This window comes from Crinia signifera, chromosome 2 (genome assembly GCF_055691185.1).
Source record: "Crinia signifera chromosome 2, ASM5569118v1, whole genome shotgun sequence".
Classification (NCBI taxonomy): Eukaryota; Metazoa; Chordata; class Amphibia; order Anura; family Myobatrachidae; genus Crinia; species Crinia signifera.
In genome coordinates this window covers 326,374,999-326,394,132 of record NC_139218.1, presented here as the reverse complement: position 1 = coordinate 326,394,132, position 19,134 = coordinate 326,374,999, and the positions used below count along the sequence as shown (strand labels likewise).

The following is a 19,134-nucleotide window of genomic DNA, read 5'->3' as shown; positions in this document are numbered from 1 at the left end:
TGGCCCCATGAGTTGGATAGTATTTATCAATGTGGTAACATTAACAGTCTGCAATACCCTCGCTTACACTCACAGCCGAAGTGTAATCAGCAGCATCTGGAGAACTCCGAAGAAAGAGCATCAAGCGGCGACGTTAGGCGCCAGCCTCTGTGTTTTAACATCAGGCTCAGGCGAGGAGGGTACGAGCAAGGACCATCCAGATTATCATAAATCCGCTCCCCACCTGCCTGTAAACCGGAGGGACACTCTAGTTTCTACCAACAACTACGAGCGCACGGAGGCGCAAGTGAAAGACGTGCTGACCATGCGCTAACAAACATTACCACATACTATATTGTATCAAACGGTGAAACATTACCACTCATTCATGGAGATTGCCATATATTGACATTGACTATATGACTGAGATAATCAAATTGCTTGTGGCAAAATTGAACTGCATTTAGAATATACTAGTTTCTGAATACCGGACCGGGTGCACTTGAAATTTCAAAGTGGAACACAGAATATATCCATTTTTAACTAATGTTTGTACTATACTGATTTATTTTATCTTTTTTTTTTTTTTTTAGGTGGCTGCCTAGAATGGGTTTTATATTATTTTATGTATAAAATAAATGTGATGATCTACCATTGAGTATTATTAAAATTACTTGTGTGAGTGTATTTATCCATAGTGCCTTTTTTTTTTAAAATGTAATATTAGCGCAGCAACTTAATTCTTTTTGGTTAAATATCCTCTTACCCCATTGCTGGATCCAGAGCGATACCCTTGGGATTAAAGAGCTCTCTGTCAAGAAGAGTTACACAGGTGTCACCATTTTTATTGCAGACAAAAATCCGGTCATCAATATCATCCACAAAGTAGAAGTTTCCCGTTAACCAGTCTATGGCCATCTGTTCTACATCTGAAAGATAAAAGCAGAAATTGCAAGTCGTCAAATACATACTCCTGCTTCGTTTCATGGCACACAAGTAGACACACTGTTCTTAGTATACGACAAATCTGTATACAAAAATAAAAAAAAATGCTTTATGCAATAAGTGTCCAGCCAGCTACTTATACATATCTAGACAGACTCTACTGATATGTACTTATGGAGTTCTCTTTACTAAGTGTGGAAGGGACAGACTACTTCCACATGTGATGAATGTGGAAGATCCAGTCCAGGATTTAGAGCAGCAGTAGGGAAGGGAGATCCAGTCTAGATTTTCCTAAAATGTATGGCGAACCAATCTCTGCTAATGACCACCACCTGGTACTTCCTGTTTTATATTTGTCCAGAGCAGAGGGTCAGTGTTCCCAATACCTGTCAGCAACTGGGCCATAGGCTGGGGGCAATGTACCCTTATTGTGAAGCCTGTGTGTTACCTGCTAAAACCACTGAATGAAAGTAATGATCGTTATTAATGGGCTGATTAAATTTTAGTTGCTTCAAATTCTATTTATTTATTTAAAACAAAAGTACAAACTGTTCAATAATAGTGCAGAATAGCCATTCATAAAGTCCAATAATCTCCATGTGTGTACTGTATGTCGCATCTGGACCAGACAGTTACAAAACTGGTCAGAGCTGTTAATCTGATCTGCCCTGTTGCATGGCATCTCATGTAACTGATAAGCAATTATGTATTTTGTAGTGTGTCCTTGATATGTCCAACATTTCTTCCATACTGTTCGTTCAAAAGAAGAAGAAAAAAAAAGGATCTTTGAGACAGACGTTTGGATAGAAATGATCATGCAATATAGATTGGGATGTTCTCAAAATAGTTCATGCTCTCAGAAATAATATACTGATAAGGAGTCAAGTCTTTCAGGAATGTAGCTACTGTTAGTCAGGTATGGGGCATACTGTTAATCCAACAGAAATACCCCATGTACTGTTCATAAATATGGTAGGTCAGTCGTCTAAAGCCCCGTAAACATGGGGGGGATAAAAAAATCGCAGAGCGATATATCGATTGCGATGAGCGATGTATCGCTCAGTGTCCCGTTTGCATCAGTGACCAGAGATGGTCGCTGATGAAAAAGAAACTGCCGGGGGAGCCCGGCAGAAGCATGTTCCTGCGACCAGCGATCACTACGGGGGGAAAAACGGGAGCGCACACCCGGCGATATATCACCATTGCCCGCGATATTAGACAAAACCGGTCCCGTGTGTACACAGCCTTAGGCAATTTTTGGAATAGGCTTTTTTTAATGGTTTAAGAATTGTGAGAAAGCAAAAATAACCCACTGATACCCATTGTTCCATAGATTTAGTCCACCTACTGTGTCTATGGGCCTAATCTCAAATGGACAAAACCATGTTGCACTGAAGGTGGGGCAAATGTAATATGTGCACAGAGTTAGATTTGGGTGAATTATTGGTACTTATAGGTTAGTTGGGTGCCCACTATAGTTAGTAAGCTCATACCCCCACTATCCATGTCGGCATGGAGTTGATTTTATATAGTGTGGCGAGCCCCGCAAATAGCTTAGTGGGCACCCAACTAACAAGTACCGAATAATTTTGTTTCTGTGCAGGGTAAATACGGTCTGCTTTATATTTACACTGAAATGTAGATTTCACTTTGAACGCACCTCACCCAAATCTACAATGTAACAAATGTAACTTTCTCTGCACATTTGCTCCATTTCCAGTGCACATGTGATCAAGTGTGAATTAGGCCCCATCACGGTTTCTACTTTCATTAAGACAACCAATGAGGAATGAAGTGTTCTCCTGCTTCATCTATCAGACTGCTAAATGGGAAAGCTTGATTCATCACAGTAGAGGACACATTGCTTTTACACCACCCCAACCGTTAAGTCTTGTGTGCAACCGGTTGCCCATGGAAACACAGTCCACAAGGCTTCCAACAAACACGTGGATAATGTTCCGAGAATCAATTTGGGGATCAGAATAGAGTACTGCCAAAGAGTAACAGATATAGGTACCTCAGCACGCTGTACCTCCATTCTGTGAGCTTGTGTGTCGGAGATGATGTTGCTCCTAATTGCTTCCACAATAGAATAACAGCACTTACAGTTGTCTAGGTCAGAAATTTTGGGAACTGAGTTTTCAGGTGGCATCCTATGTCAGTGCCATGATGAAAGTCGCTGTACTCTTCAGTATGACCCATTCTACGTTTATTTAAACATGGATACTGCATGTGTGAATGCTTGATTTCAGCAATGTACAGTATGAAGATGAAACAGCCAAACTCACCAATACCCATTCCATACCAAAACACTTATGTCCAACTCGGGTTACCGCTACTGAACACTGTTTAACCATTTCACAGTGGCTTGAAACCCTGCTCACACCACATGCTGGATGTGGGTTATTGCCGGGTCTTCCCAATGCCGATGTTTGGAGAGGACATCATTTCTAAGCCCCAGTGATATGGCTGTTCATATACTTTTCGCATGACCTGGGATGAATCAATTGTCCTGGGAATATACCGGTCACACTGCGAGCTACCCAGGTAACACAACCACAGTAAACCTTTTCACACCAAACTTGGACGTGGGTTGCCTCAGCAATATCCCACAGTTATGTTTGGTGTGAAAGACTTGTACACAGACTTTTGGTCATGTAGTATATGGTGCATGTTTGTCATAAATACATAAATTCATATACTGTAGATATACACATACATATTGGGATGATCTTGTAGTATCCTAGTATAAATGGAAAAAAAATTGGGTACTTGTGTATTATCACGGCGCCCATCGCATCGCAGACCATAAGGCATGCGATGGTATGCGATGTCCCGCGATGTTCCCCAATGTCATACAATGTTAAAATTGTATGGCATTGTATATGGCATACAATGCGATGATAAATTGTATAAGCACCCTAATGGGTGCTTACAATGTTAAATGCACCCCCACGCCACCCCCAGTATGAACGTGAACTCGAAGCGTGGCGAGCGAAGTGAGCCCGCGAGGGGCGGCGGTACGCGTCCTTTTCATACCCCCACTATCCACGTCGGCGTGAAGTTGATTTTATATAGTGTGGCGAGCGCAGCGAGCCACCGAGCCCGAAGCGTGGCGAGCCCCGCTAGGGGACGCGCATAACTTCACTGGTATATGCATCCCCTCGTATAGGGGGCTTACATCGCATCGCAGTGCATGGGGTGTATGGCATGCGATGGCATGCGATGTGAAGCGATGAAAAATCGTGCGACTTAATATCAGGGGCGCAGTGATAATACACAAGTACCAAAAATTGCAAGCTGAACAACTCCCAAAATGGTTTTTGGTATGGTTATTAATATAATCAGCAAAAGGAACAGGAGTCCAATACAAATTTTTTTTTTTTTAAATTAGAAGCCAAAAAGCATTTATACTGTAGCATGGATAAAAAGGGTTACTCGGCATTAAGGAATTCTCCACATCCTATAGAAAACCACTATATGCGAACAGCTGAAATATTCAATACAAAAGGCATTGGCATCAACTCCTGATCAACACTGTACTGGATCTCTATTTATCTATAAACTATCTGATCAAACAAAAAGAATATGTGCAGAGATGTCAATTCCACAGTCTACTTGGAGAAATATTCCTTCTCCCCTCAGTTATCAGTCTACCTGGCTATATTTGTTCTCCCTGGGGGTTGGCATCAGTCTACCTAATGTAGCTATATTCCACCTCCATGGGGCTAGTCCGTCTACCTGCATATATTTTCCTTGGGGCTAGTCATCAGTCTACCTGGCTACATGCCTTCTCCCCTGGACTAGTTATAACCAGCTTAGAAACGGTGCTGACCTTAAAAGTATTCAGTTTCAGCATTAAGCTGCTTTTCTGCACAAGACAGATTATGGGTCTAAAGGTGGAAAGAAAAAGCACAGTTATTACAGACAGATTTAACCCAGTGGACAGACTCCAAGGCGGTTCTAATTACTTGCATAAATAGGTGTCTGCCTGGACAGGAATTTAATAGATAATATATTCAACATAAACAAACATGGTCAAGCTAGAAAGTGTCAATCTGCAATTTGTGGATAATGGTTTGTCCTTAATTGCCCTCTATTAGTAACAAGCATGAGACCACGACTGGGAATCGCGCTCTTTGAGGAGGGGTCATGTACACAGCTGTCACAGGTTTGGTTACAGAAGTCGGCCTGTGGCAATAGCTACTAATGGTCTCTCCTGGACAGGCAAGATCAACTTAATTTGGTTCCAAAAGGAATTTACCTTTCGAAAGATTGTCTTTACAGTTTTATGTACGTATCATCTCATTGAGGGTCCAGTTAAAAGTCAGCCACAATTACATTATCGTAGCCTGCAATTCAGAGTGCATGTCCTCAAAACTGAACAGTCTATGGGGGGGGTATTCAATCCCAGGTCACGCGTTACCCTGGCCTGTTTTAGTTTTGTTCGATCGCAGATCGCCAGGTGCGATTCAATGTCCCATTTTTTGAACGGCGAAAAGGGGCGTGTCTGCGTAAACGCCCGTGGATTGTCGATATTTGGCCGCGATCGCGACAATTCACGGCTGAAATCGGCAAAACGGGCCCGACTGCTTTTAAAGTCGGGACCATTCTGTCGATCTGCCTCTTCAATGCTGTTGGGAAAAATAGCATTGAATAGGCGTTCACCGCTATTTCTCCCCGTCATAAACAGTGGCCCAGATTGAATACCCCCCCTATGGGTCAATTTCACTACCATGCAGTCACAGCAAAAAAACAGTGTAAGTATGAAGAGCGCACCCACAAGGTAGACTTGCATGCAGGTCTGAATCAGCCCTTACTGAGCATGCACCCAACTGGTTAGTAACTATAGATTGTAAGCTTGCGATACCTTTGACTGTCTGTAAATACCCAGTTTGTTGTATCGCTGTCTCCTTTGTAAAGCGCAACGGAATATGCTGCGCTATATAGGAAACGGTTAATAAATAAATAACACCAATGTTACACAATATAAACTGGGCTTTGGGGACATTTAAAATTATATAAAAGTATTCATGCAAAAAAAAAAAGTGGTGACTGAGCTTGGTTTTATTTAAGTTTAATCAAAAGTGCACCAATTAAAATAAATAGAAATATACACTGGTACTTTGAGCTACTTGTGCACATCTACAGAAGACTGTGGTATGTAAGAACGATCTTAGAAGAGTTGCCGACAGGTAGGAGACCGGGGGGAACCACTGCTGGTAGGAGGTCGTGATCCAAGCCACAAAGTGCCACCAGACATTATGCTGGTTGTATTAATGCAGATTTGGTTTTTCAGAGCTCAAACTTAAAAACGTCCTCTGTATACCAAGAACTTTCCAAACAACAAGTTGTTCTGCAGTAGTTTGCTGATAATATTCTGTGTATTACGGGTAATCTGAAATGTCAAGCCCCAGACTATTAGTAGGAGACACCCTTGCGTGGGCTACACTTTCCTGCAAGCTGTTGGTCACATAAACAAGTGGGAAAGTATTACGAATGTCCAATTTAAACTTTGTCATTGATTTTGCATAGTTTTTAAAAGAGGTTAGGCATATACAAAGTTAAGGGCATATATAAGGAACACACAAAAAAAGCTTCTGTTGAATCACTCAAGTTTTTCATATAATACAGTATAAGTATTATGAAATACACACTAAATACAAAACTTTGTAGGAGATGTGATATATATATTACACATACATATACTGTACATATACATACATATACACACACACACACACACACACACACACACACACACACACACTTGAGGATTTCAAAGTTTTTCTTCCAACTAATTGTAAATCACTCTATGAAGAATACATGAAACATTAATGTCCGACACCCACCGCTTTCAATAACCAATGAGGATAAAGCATAATCCGTTAGGGTCACTGTAAATTAGAACACATGATTGTTTATCTGTAAACTTCAATTTTACATAAGGGAGATTCATTTAGCGTGTGGCTGTGTTGCATGTTCTGTTCTCCAAAGAAAAATGCCTGGAGATATTCACAAGACAGGCGGCAGGTAACCCTTCGTTGCAGGATTTTTAAAAAATATTTATTTTCAAAACGTGCACCAACACACATCAGTGAACATGGTACTTCCTTTCATTTTCTAAATGTCACTAGACAGAAACACTGATTGCTGACTAGAGAACATAATTCAGTAAACACTTTGCACATAAATGCATTCATGGGGCCAGATGCATGAAGTTACCAAAGTGATAAAATGACACAATCAGTTCCTAACTCCTGTGTTACAGACATGTCATGCAGGAGCTGATTGGTTGGTTGTTGATCACTCTCCATTTTATCACTTTTGAAGCTTAGTGCATCTGGCCCACAGTCCCTAGCCTACAGACCTATACTGGGTAAGGACACGTGATCTTCAAGCATACACCCAACGAGAGTGGACGCCAAAAACCGTCATGGAAAATAATAGGGTGATTACAAGCACTAAGGGCAAATCCAATGCAGCATAGCAGTCTGTCTAGAACACTGTGTTCAGATAATAATGGTCAAGTTATAATAAACAAATTCTGGAGCTCTTGCTTAATAGGTTTGGACAACGCATATCCCAGAAATGGAAGTGTGCTCGCTTCACTTAGCAACACATGAACTTTACCCATATAAAATTCAAATGCATATTCTTTTCCAAACTGATAACCAGGATCCTTCACAGAGAAAACTACCCAATTTATCGCTGACCGGATCCATGAAGGTTGTTACAAAAGTGCAGTAAAGGTTTCAAGCTGAGCTTCCAGGAGAAGGAGTCAAGTAATTAGCATCCCCCTTACTTCTAAGCTGTCCCGTAACAGTGTAGGCTTTAGTAAGCAGATTTGGCATACAGAGTGTGCCTGCTTTACAAAGAAAACCCTTTATGCCCCAGTGTGTTAGAGAAATTTATCCCGGAAAGAATCCGATTTGGATATTATGTCAAAATTCCTGGAGTTTAGCACCATGATGGGCTAGGGTTGTTATGCAAAATGATTTTGCAGAATTAATAAGCTTAGACATACATTATTTTAAAGAGACAATACTTGTTTTTCTTTCTGAATTAGTCATGGCAGCACAAAGAACTCACAGATAAAAAGGGGTCAGGGGGGGTAGAAGAATATAAACAAAAAAGCTATACTAAAAGAGATCTCAGCGCATATATAAACACATAAATAAGGGGATACAGGGAAAATGCTCCATCAACAAATAAGAGATATCCACTATACACGTTTAAACAATTTACAAGGGTGACCGGAGTGGTGTAATGGTTAGGACAGCTTCCCAGCAATCGCTTCAGTAGTACAGCGCAGATCGGTAGATACCATGGTTTAGATTCCATATTGTAATAATGGCTAATGCTGGTGGTCTACAACTGCGGCCCTCAAGGCACACCAACAATCCATGTATTATGGCTATCCTTGGTTATTCACAGATTGTATAGTCAAAGCTGACTGAGGTACAAATGAAGTCACCTGGGCCTAAGCTTGGGTAGCCATAAAACCTGGACTGCAGGTGTGCCTTGAGGACTGTGGTTGAGGACTACTGGTCTATACTACATAGACATATTGTAATTGATTGCAGCATTAATTGCATTTATTTGATAGTAATTTGAGATTGTGGTCTATATGGCAAATACAACACTGTATACTCTATACTTTATGCTGTATACTCTCCAATAGTATAGGGACGTTTCACTCTGTACATTAATTGTTAAGCTGGCTATACATTATACCCCTTTCACACCAGCCTAAATTCCGAAAGGTTCCCAGGCCAAAACCCCAGGAAAATTTGTCACCAGCGCCCTCACTGCAGCCGGAGAGCTGCGTCATCTGCACCCGCCATCTGACCTTTCATCTTGGCATGCCGCCTGTGTGGATCCCCGACCTGCACAGAGGCCCGGCAACCCGGATGAGTACTGTATAGATTGTAAGCTTGCGTGCAGGGCCCTCCTACATTTTGACTGTCTGTAAATACCCTGCTTTGTTGTATCACTGTCCCCTATGTAAAGCGCAACGGAATATGCTGCGCTATATAAGAAACTGTTAATAAATAAAATAAATAATACTGCCCACTGCCTCCGCCGCCATCTCACCTCCTGCCCGCCTCCTTCCCACACCAGAAAAAAACAGGGACTTCTCTGGTGTGAAAGGGGCCACCCCGGGAATGCCCCGGCATGATCCCTGGGCCATATTGCCGGGTGGGTCCCTGCATTTTCTGGTGTGAAAGGGGTATTGGAATAATCTGCACACAATGCAGATCGTATGTAGGTCAAATGATCGATCCAATGGATTTACATATGTGCTTTAAAACACATACAATCTGCTTACGACCGCAAGCCATCTCAACTGATCATATATGCAGCACATATGATCAGTGGAGCGTCCTCTCGACCCGCGGGACCACTCATTGCATATATATACTCTACCTCACGGTATGCACACAATTGATCGCACGATCTGACAAAATCGTACATTGGGGCCTAGAACCGTTCTAATGTATTGCCAGCTTTAGATTGCTTACGCCATATATTTGGATGTAGTACACAAATATTTATTAATAATCAAAACAATAAAATGTAGCCTGTAATCTGTACATAGATAAAATAAATGTTAAATCATGCACTTGGGTCTCCAAAGGCAAAATACAGTAATATACTATAACATACCATCACAAAATACTGGAGGGAAGAGATCACTGTTTAAGGCAGGCATGCCCAAAGTCAGGCCCGGGGGCCAATTGCGGCCTGTGCTGTCATTTCAAGTGGCCCGCAGCCTCCAGCTGGAAGCGGGCAGAGCATCAGATGTGGAAAGCACAGCACAGGACACTAAAGGTGGGGCCCCGGAGAACGCGCCTTTACCTTGCTGTCTGCTGCAGTGAGGAGGTACCGGCCGCCACAGTCAGATGTGTTTGGTGTCCTACCCCTTCTGTTGCAAATCGTATATCACCCTACTTCACAATCAGTGACAGCAGTGTTTGGGGAGGGGGGCAGCAAGGGGGAAGCTTGCTCCCGTAACATGCAGAGTGAAGGAGGGCAGCAGCTGGAGCCCAAGCATCTCCTGTCCTTGCAGTGCCTGCTTTGCCTCTCCTTCCTCTGGCTCACACAAGGGGCTGGGAAACATACAGAGAAGGGAGGGGGCAGAGTCGGGCACATATACAGTGAAGGAGGGTCAGGCTGGGGGACATATAGTGAATGGAGGCAGTGATGGCCATTCAGAGAAGGGGGAGCAGGGGCAGGCTGGGGGGACATACAGTGAATGGGGCAGAGTGGAGTACATAGTGAATGGGGGTCATACAGTGAATGGGAGTCATACAGTGAAGGAGGGTCAGGCTTGGGGACATACAATGAATGGAGGCATTGATGGACATTAAGAGAAGGGGGCAGGCTGTGGGACAAAGTTAATGGGTGCAGAGAGGGGAACATACAGTGAAGGAGGGGCACGCTGGGGGACATACAGTGAATGGGGGCAGGCTGGGGGACATACAGTGAATGGGGGCAGAGCGAGGGACCATTCTGATGATTAATGATTCAAAGAATGTCAGGCTGAATGGTCGGCCCCCACATTTTCATCTCACCAAATCTGTCCCTCATCGCAAGCTTGGACACCCCTGGTTTAAGGTGACTTAAAGCCTGGGAAACAATGTACCAAAGCAAGTCAGATGTTTGCTGCATAGGGAAAGAAAACTAGGTAATAATGTCACTGCCTCATCTGGAATACTGGGGCATATGTATTGAGCCCGGTAAAGTAAAAAATAAGAAGCACCAGCCAATCAGATGTGTTTAAAATTGACAGAAGGAGTTAATTGGCTGGTGGGTGATCACGTTCCACTTTATCACTTTAGCAGGCTTAATACATTTGCCTTATTGTGTTCAATTCTGGAGGTCATCTCTCCAGAAAGATATAAACATATACATAGTATGCACAGGTGAGGGCATTATTAAGTAAGGTATTTATACCCCATGCTGAGACAGTAGGTGTTTCATATGGCTGACACATGAGGAAGGTGCATTTAGCACTGAAACAGCAGTCAATAAAGGACTGCCTAAGTGGACTATACGATGCCTATACTGAAATATTCAAGAAGTATTTTATTTATTAGCAGTTTATTATATAGCGCACACATATTCCACAGCGCTTTACAGAGAATATTTGAATATTGGATGGATGGAGGATCAGGCTGAGGGGAGTAGCTTTTTAAATACAATACAATGAAGCAAAACTATACTTAAATTCAAATCTGAGTGTAACACCATACAACTACACTATGAACTGTTACATCAGCTCTATGGCTATGGTACTGGACTGATTCTAGATGTCTACTCAAGCATTCAATTGAGTTATAACATGTTATTAGTTGACAAATTAGAAAAGGTCTAGCAGCCAGAGTCTCAGGTGAATGGACCAAATTCTGTCCATGTGATTGGACTTTCTGTCATTACCAATAAGTCAGCTTGGATAATGTCATTGTGACAGTATAGGCTTACTTTACTACTGTTCATTCTAGCACCCATTATCTTTTAAAACCCATGCAGTTCCTCTTCCCTGCCTGGGGTTTCGCTGTCTACTGTAGTGCTTCTAGCACAGTGTGGTCTGTATATCAGCACTGATATGCAAACCAGACCTGTGCTAGAAACACCACAGCAGACAGCGACAACCCAGGCAGGAAAGAGGAACTGCACGGGTTTTCAAAGATAGCAGGTGCTAGAATGAACACTACTTTACTACTTTGTCAGAGGGTGAGATTTTACAGATATGTTTCCCTTTAGCATCAGTAACCTGCTGCTACCAACCAATGCTACTGCTGCTAGTTAGTCACTTGATACTCACTGTCCATTCTATCACCGCCACATTGGTGCACTCAGTTGTAAACAAATAATTGTAGTCACTGCCAGGCTACTTACTATTATCATCATCAGTTTCTTATCCCGCAGCGCTTTACAGAGAATATGTGAACATTCACATCAGTCCCTGCCCCAGTGGAGCTTACAATCTATATTCCCTACCACATGTATACACTCACACAGACATTCTAGGGTTAATTTGTTGGTAGCCAATACCAGTATATGTTTTAATTGAATTGTGGGAGGAAATCGAAGTACCCAGAGGAAACCCAACCAGGCACAGTGAGAATATACAAACTCTGCACAGTTAGGGCAATGGTGGGAATTGAACCCATGACCTCAGCGCTGTGCTACCATTGCTAACTATTACACCATCCGTACTGCCCCATTTTGCTGCTCATGCACTCCTTTATGTATAGGACTTGAATTGAAGGAATATATAAATACATTGGAGTGTACAAAGAAGGGCAAATAAAATGGTGAATGGCCAACAAAATAAAACTTATCAGGAAAGACTAAAAGATCTTAACCTGTATAGCAGGCTTTCCCAACCACGGCCCTCAAGGCACACCAACAGTGCAAGTTTTAGTGATATCCAGGCTTCAGCACAGATGGTTTAATCAGAATCCCTCAGATAATAATTAAGTCACCTGTGCTCAAGCCTGGATATCTACAAAACCTGCACTGTTGGTGTGCCTTGAGGACCGTGGTTGGGAAAGCCTGCTGTATAGTATGGTGCAGAGAAGGGAAACTGGGGACATGATATAAACTTTCACATATCCAAATGGTATGAACAAGGTCCAGGAGGGACACATTCTTCAAAGGAAGTAGTAGAACACAAGGACATGCACGGAGATGAGAAGGAGGAAGGTGAAGGGGAAATTTAAGGAAAGCTGCTTCACAGACAGGGTAGTGAATACGTGGAATAGCGTGTCAGAGTTGTCCGAGTCCGTAGAGCAATTTTAAACATGTATTGCATTGACATATGAATATTCTTACAAACAATTAAAAATCAAATAAGGTTGAGGTTACTAAAAAGGTAAAAATGGGGCAGCCTCGATGGGCTTAGTGGTTCTTATCTACCATCAAATTCTAGATTTCTACATTAGGAAAGGACATTTAAGTCATCGGTTTGCCGGTAGCTACTGCTGCCAATGAAGCCATAGCATTAATGTAACGTAAGTGTTGAATAAAGGTTGCTCTATCTAGCTACTGGCTTATCTAGAAAAATTCATAAAAACAATAAAAGAGTGATTCATGAAATATGCAAGAACAAGATATAAATTCAAAACCATTAACTTTCAAATCAGCTCATAACCAATAAACTCTAATTCAGCAATAATCACTACACATATGCACAGGTCCCTAACTAATCACTAAGAAACGGAGCCTGTACTATGCTTTAGAACGCACGCAATAGAAATTACAACCGTGTAAGCTTTATAGTTTTATGCTAGGTGCACATTAGACGACGTGTACCGGCATCGGGGACGTAGTTGCCCAAAACCAAATGAATAGCTCTGTCAGGCACCCATTAATTAGTGGTGCGCAACTGAATTCTTCTGAAGGAGAAAAACTCATATTAAAAATCAGCAAGTTAAAAAACATATAGGGCCAGATGCACTAAGCTGCAAAAGTGATTGGTTGTTTATCAATCTCCATTTTATCACCTGTGAAGCTTAGTGCATCTGGCCATTATGTGACTTAATTCAGTGCTAACATGATCATGTTTCAATATTCCTTCAATAACCTGTGAAGATGGGATTTGTTTCAGTGCTGCATTGGCGAGGAAAGATCTCATCCCATGTTATCAAAGAGCCGTCATTAACAACATTTACTGTTAAGAGGTTTCTGTGTAAAATCCTCACACAAGGTTCCTCTTATTCATCAAACACTTGTCAACAATATATATATATATTTTTTTCTCTTTACTTATTCAAGTTTTAGCTATTTGGAGAATGGAGTCAAATCTACTACACAGATTCATCAAACAGTTGAATGTAAAATCATACTATTATTAGGGAGGAGCAGGCTCTCAATAGCTCTTATCTGAAAATACATTTTTTTTTTTTTTTATAAAGAACCTAAAAAAAAAAACCACAACAGGAATGTAATACTCCCAGCAGAAGCTGTGGCTTATTCTACAACGGATACAACTAGCTGCATGCAAGCTTGACTGACCCTTCTGCTGTAAACCTTACTGACAGCTCTATGACACTGATGCACATTCATCATTCTCCACGGGTGTGGAGTCCAGCAGTGCAACACATGACTGACAGCAAATTCATTAAAGGAAAGATATAACCAAAAGGTAATACAGTTCTAATTAAGGAATTCATTTTGAATGTCCCTTTGTCTAAAGTTATTTAAACAGAGTTGACTATTCAGTAAATAAATTTGCTTTTAAAAAAGTCAATATCGCAATCTACTGTAGCTCTCTCAAATTATTATATAATTTAATTTTTTTTTTTTTTAACAGCAACAAGGGCGGCACTCACTGGACTTCACAATAATAGAACAGGTTATAAGTGTTAAGCTTTCGGATTTTACACCTTCATCAGAACAGTGAAAGGAGTTAAAACGCTTATACCCTTGTGGCCTGTTCTATTTTTCTGAAGTCCAGTTGTGCCGCCGTTGTTGCTGTAGGTTTATCCCCTTGCCGGGCTTGGAGGGTGCCAGACGGCACTCAGCGGGTTTTCAAAGTACTGTATGCAGTATATTCAAACCAAGTAGTGTGTGGAGAAGTTAGATCCAGGCAGTAAGGTCAGCATCCTTTTGCTTTGCTCTAGCACCAGTTAGTACATTTTGCAGCAAAACATTCCTGACTGCTCCCTTCTACATGTCCTTCCATAGCCTGTTTTGGCCGTGCTCTAAATGACTAAGCTTCAGTTTAAATCATCGCCTAAGTCTTCGGCTGCTGTCTGTACAGATTGTCTCTTTACTATGCCAGTAGCACGCAGGCCGATGACACATCAAAACTGGCATTTAAACCATCTTAGAGGAAACACAGCTGGGGAGCCCTACAGCTCTATGCATTTAGCTGGAATAGATCTACTTTAACCCAAGCCCTATGGGGAAAAAGGCATCATTTTAGACCCTAGATCTTACATATAAAACAACAGCCTCCAACACATATTAAATTTAGATTAAAAAAGAAAAAAAAAACACTTATATACGCCAATAAAAAAGATATAGTTCTAGAATATAAATCTAAAATCTTGTTACCATTCAATGGATCATTGAAAAGACAGCAACTAGGTCAAAAATCATTAGGTCGACACAACTAGGTCAAAAGGACTGAAGGTTGACATGGGGTGATGTCGACAGGGTCATTAGGTCGACATGGGGTTTTTCACTTTTTTTGCCCCAAATGCCGACGGTCGACACGAAAGAAATGCACCGCGTCCCCTCTCATGGCTCGCCATGCTTCGGGCACAGTGACTCGCTATGCTCGGCACACTATTTTATTCTTCCACCATGCCCTAGTGGATGGTAGGGTACAAAATACCGGCTTTCGGCATATGTCGCCTCAAAAAGAATGAAAACTGCATGTCGACCTAGTGGTGTTGACCTAATTGTTGTAGACCTCGAGACCGTACACCCTCTGGGGTGTGAGTTGTATGGTTCCTTCTCTGGAAATGTGAAATAACGCCAAGTACAGTCCCTAAAGCCTCGAAAACATCAACACTGAGAAAAAAAAATGTATTTTAAAGAGCTTATACAAAACCGTGTACTGTTTCCTCGCCAACACAGCATTCATGGCCTGGTTCTAGTTCACTTGCAAAAGCAAATTCTCTCTCTAATGCACTGCACTGTGTTGATGTAACATGTGCAGAGAGAGTTACATTTGGGTGGGTTATTTTGTTTCTGTGCATAGCAAATACTGGCTGCTTTATTTTTACACTGCAATATAGATATCATTTTAGGGGTAAATTTACTAAAGCTTCTAAAAGTGGGGATGTATGGATGTCTGTCTGACGCACTTATCTGAGGACCACACACGGTACACGTGTTAGCCTTCCGCCCGAAGGCAGAAAGCGAAGGCTAGCCTTCGATCGTGGTTCGCAGGTCGACACTATCGAAGGCTAGCCGGCATTTTCCATGAGTGCCCTGGAAATTGAAGGCATTCCCTGGCCAATGGGAGGGAGGACCGCTGTCGTCATCAGCGCCTTCCATCTCCCCACTGCCTTTGCAGCGCTGAGTAAACCCTGGCTTACTTGGCGCTGTGAGCAGGGAGGATATCATTCGAAGGTAAACAATTTTCCCTCTCTGTGTACAGCGGCGAATGAGTTCTCAGCTGTGCACAGGGGCGTGCATTCGGCAGGGCGGTGTTTAACTGCTCCCTGGGTGCCGAACACTCGCAGCCCAGCGTGCAGGCAGGAATCAGGGCCAAAGTACGGCTAGCAAAAAGCCCACAGCTGTCCATCAATCACAATTTCACCATATAATGAACTCTCATGTATTGCAACAATTAGATTACATATCAGTAAAATAAACGATTTATTAATCTGGAACATGGCAACAGAGGAACAAGATGTAGAAGGTGCCTGGGGACGTGGGGCAAAAATAATCTGTCGATAACTCTAGTCCCAGGCAGGACAGATGCTCCTCTGCAGGCACAACCTCTCATACACACTGCAAACACCACCATGTACTAACCAAATATATTCCAAAGCCAAAAAGACCATTGGTATACCATAAATACAGTGAAACCATATCACAGCAACATTTGGGTAATGTAGGGACAAAAAAAATGCTAAAAGTAAAATGCAAGACGTATAGAATGACTAATTCAGAATAAAACTTACTATGTAGGCTCAGCGAGATGTTGATGGTTCGCTCTTCTGTAAAACCCTTCAGGTTTGGAATTTTGGCACAGTTTAGTGTAGTCTGGGAAGGGCTGTCTCCCATATTGATCCAGCACACCGTCTCCTCTACATAGTTGAAATCCATTGCCGTTGTTTGTTTTGTGCTGGTTGGGTTAATAGTTGGCACAGGAGACCCATTCAAGTATGTGGCTAAGATATTCTGTGTGCTGGCAATAAGCAACACTGTAGGTCTGTCAACTGGCTCTGAGAAAGGTAAAAAAGCATGTCATTAAACATTTTATATGGACAGCTCATCATAGAAGTATTTGCAACATTTAAAAAATAAAAAAAAAACTAATATTCTGAAATGAAAGGTTAGTGGGAGTGCATTAGCTTAGAGCATTTATTTGTATGTTCAAATAATTTAATTAAAGAAAAAATGCAGTTTTCAGTTTCATAATGCACAGCGGCGAGAACCGCAGCTTCCTTTCAGAAGGAAATATACCCAGCAGTCAGTGGGGTAATAATCCTTGGCAGCGAGGTGTACAGGAACTGGAGACTCAGAAGTCACCATCTTCATTTCTCCTCCTACTGCATGTCAAATATTAAAGAAACTGAGCCCAATTTGGAGCCACATCTGTAATGTTTTGCAGAGCACATGCCTCCAAGGTAAACACTTTAATCCTATTTAGAGATGTAGCCAACTCAATCACTTTTCCACTTTCAGCCAAATGGGTGTAAAACTGGGCGGCAATGGGGCACTTGCAATTAGCAAACAGTTGACAAGGGAATGTAGACAGACTTGTAGCCTAGGCAACGATAAAGTAAATGTCTGGGGATAATTATAACTGCTGCAAATGCAAAGGTTTGTGGCTATTCGGATGCATGTAAAGCATTCACAGATGCAGCTAGCACTGGAATAAGACCCCTGGGGGCCCTATAGAAAGTACTAGTTTGTGGGCCCCCTTGCTGTACTCAAACCATAACACTTTTTTTTCTTACCCTACAATGACAGTGGCATAATTAAAGGTAAATGGCATCAAGGTTAAAGAAACCATTGGTGCCCCTTAAGGACTGTTTTTCATAGAACTTTACACGCTTTTTCTCCACGGACCCAGTTGAAGTCCCCGCTATTGGTTGGGTAAAGAAGGAAAGAAAAAGATTTGTCATGGTGTAGTGCACCAAGATGTTTTATTCATAAAACATAAAACTTTTATTTATTGATTTTTAAAGCAAGCGAAAAATATTAAAACACACAAATAAACAAACATGTGACAGGTGGTGTGTGTTAAAACTTGACACATGCGGACGTGCCGTTTGTGCTCCACTTATTTTAACGCTTTTCAAACGATTTCAAGTGGGACAAGCTCAGTTCAGGCTGTTACACAACCTGGGAATTTATAAGATTCCTTTGAACAGATACTTTTATTATATGACATTTGCTAAACAAGCAGATTGTACAACGTTGTATCCTAAAGTTGGCAACAATTGTATACCAAAAATTGTATTGGATGTATCATTCACCCAGATTGGTTACACTGCACTCGGCTCTGTGTGTTACTACTGTCGTTAACCCTGTGGGCAAATGATAAAGGGATGGACTGAATCCTCACATAAATGAGTATTTGAGATATAAAATTTATTTCTTCCCTAACTCTTGTACATGCAGTTTCTGCTGTTAGTAAATTAATTGGACATGGTTCACATATACCGGACCAATGAGAGCTAGTATTAATGGGGTTAAATCAAACTCCTGCAGCAGGCTCCAATATTTGGAGTCTCTGCCAGTGTCTCTCTCCACAGGTGGGTATTTCTAATAGTAATAATTTAAGCTGGCATTAAGCACATAGCTAAACACATGAGCGGGCAGAGCCCTGAAAAGGGCTGAAACCGGAGCGGCTGTCACCGTACAGATATAGTAAGTGGAAGCACGGAGCACACAGTCAGCTGTGTCCGCACGGCTGAGTTGCCGAGCACGCACTTTCTCATAACCGCTTTGTCAAGGCAAGACCCGGTATTGGATGGCCTGATGATTAGCACACAACCTCTATCCCCCTCACACAAATCAATACACCTGATGTAGCCCCAGCCAAAACCAAGCTTGACGACTACTCGCTTCAGTTTCATGTGCCCCCTAGAAGCACAAGACCAGGACTCCCCAAGACTCAGCTCAGACTAATTGTTCTGTGTCTAACCAGGACACGAATATAAGCTGCTCTCTAGAAGTCAAGATTGTCACGATAATGTGGTGCTATGTGTGGGTTGGGAGGATGACCACCTTTTCCAGTTTCTGTGACGATGGCTCTAGTGCAACGGCGTGGCAAGTTGTAGGCAAGAATGAGAAAGACAAAATCAGAGGTACCCCAGGAGCCCCATTTGGAATTGATGCCTCTTAATTTTGATCAGCGCGTGTGTGTGCGTGTGTGTCGGGAAGAGAATAGACCAAGATTAGGGACAGAAGCATAGAGGTAATCGCAAGGGTAGATTGACCGGAGAACAACAGAGGGTAATGATTTCAAAACTGTACCATATTTTGCTATAATGTGTGACCAATCCC

At 42.0% G+C, this 19,134-nt stretch overlaps 1 protein-coding gene across 2 annotated transcripts in view; it reads right to left on the bottom strand.

Annotated features, from left to right (window-relative positions):
- LRP1 (LDL receptor related protein 1) overlaps positions 1 to 19,134 on the bottom strand; it is a 254,553-nt gene that overhangs the window by 150,582 nt on the left and 84,837 nt on the right. For both annotated transcript variants that reach the window (XM_083169349.1, XM_083169350.1), the window contains exons 6-7: positions 16,578 to 16,841; positions 746 to 908 (exon numbers count right to left, since the gene is read on the bottom strand). In XM_083169349.1, the coding sequence (XP_083025475.1) occupies positions 746 to 908; positions 16,578 to 16,841 (427 nt within the window). The remainder of the gene's footprint in view (positions 1 to 745; positions 909 to 16,577; positions 16,842 to 19,134) is intronic.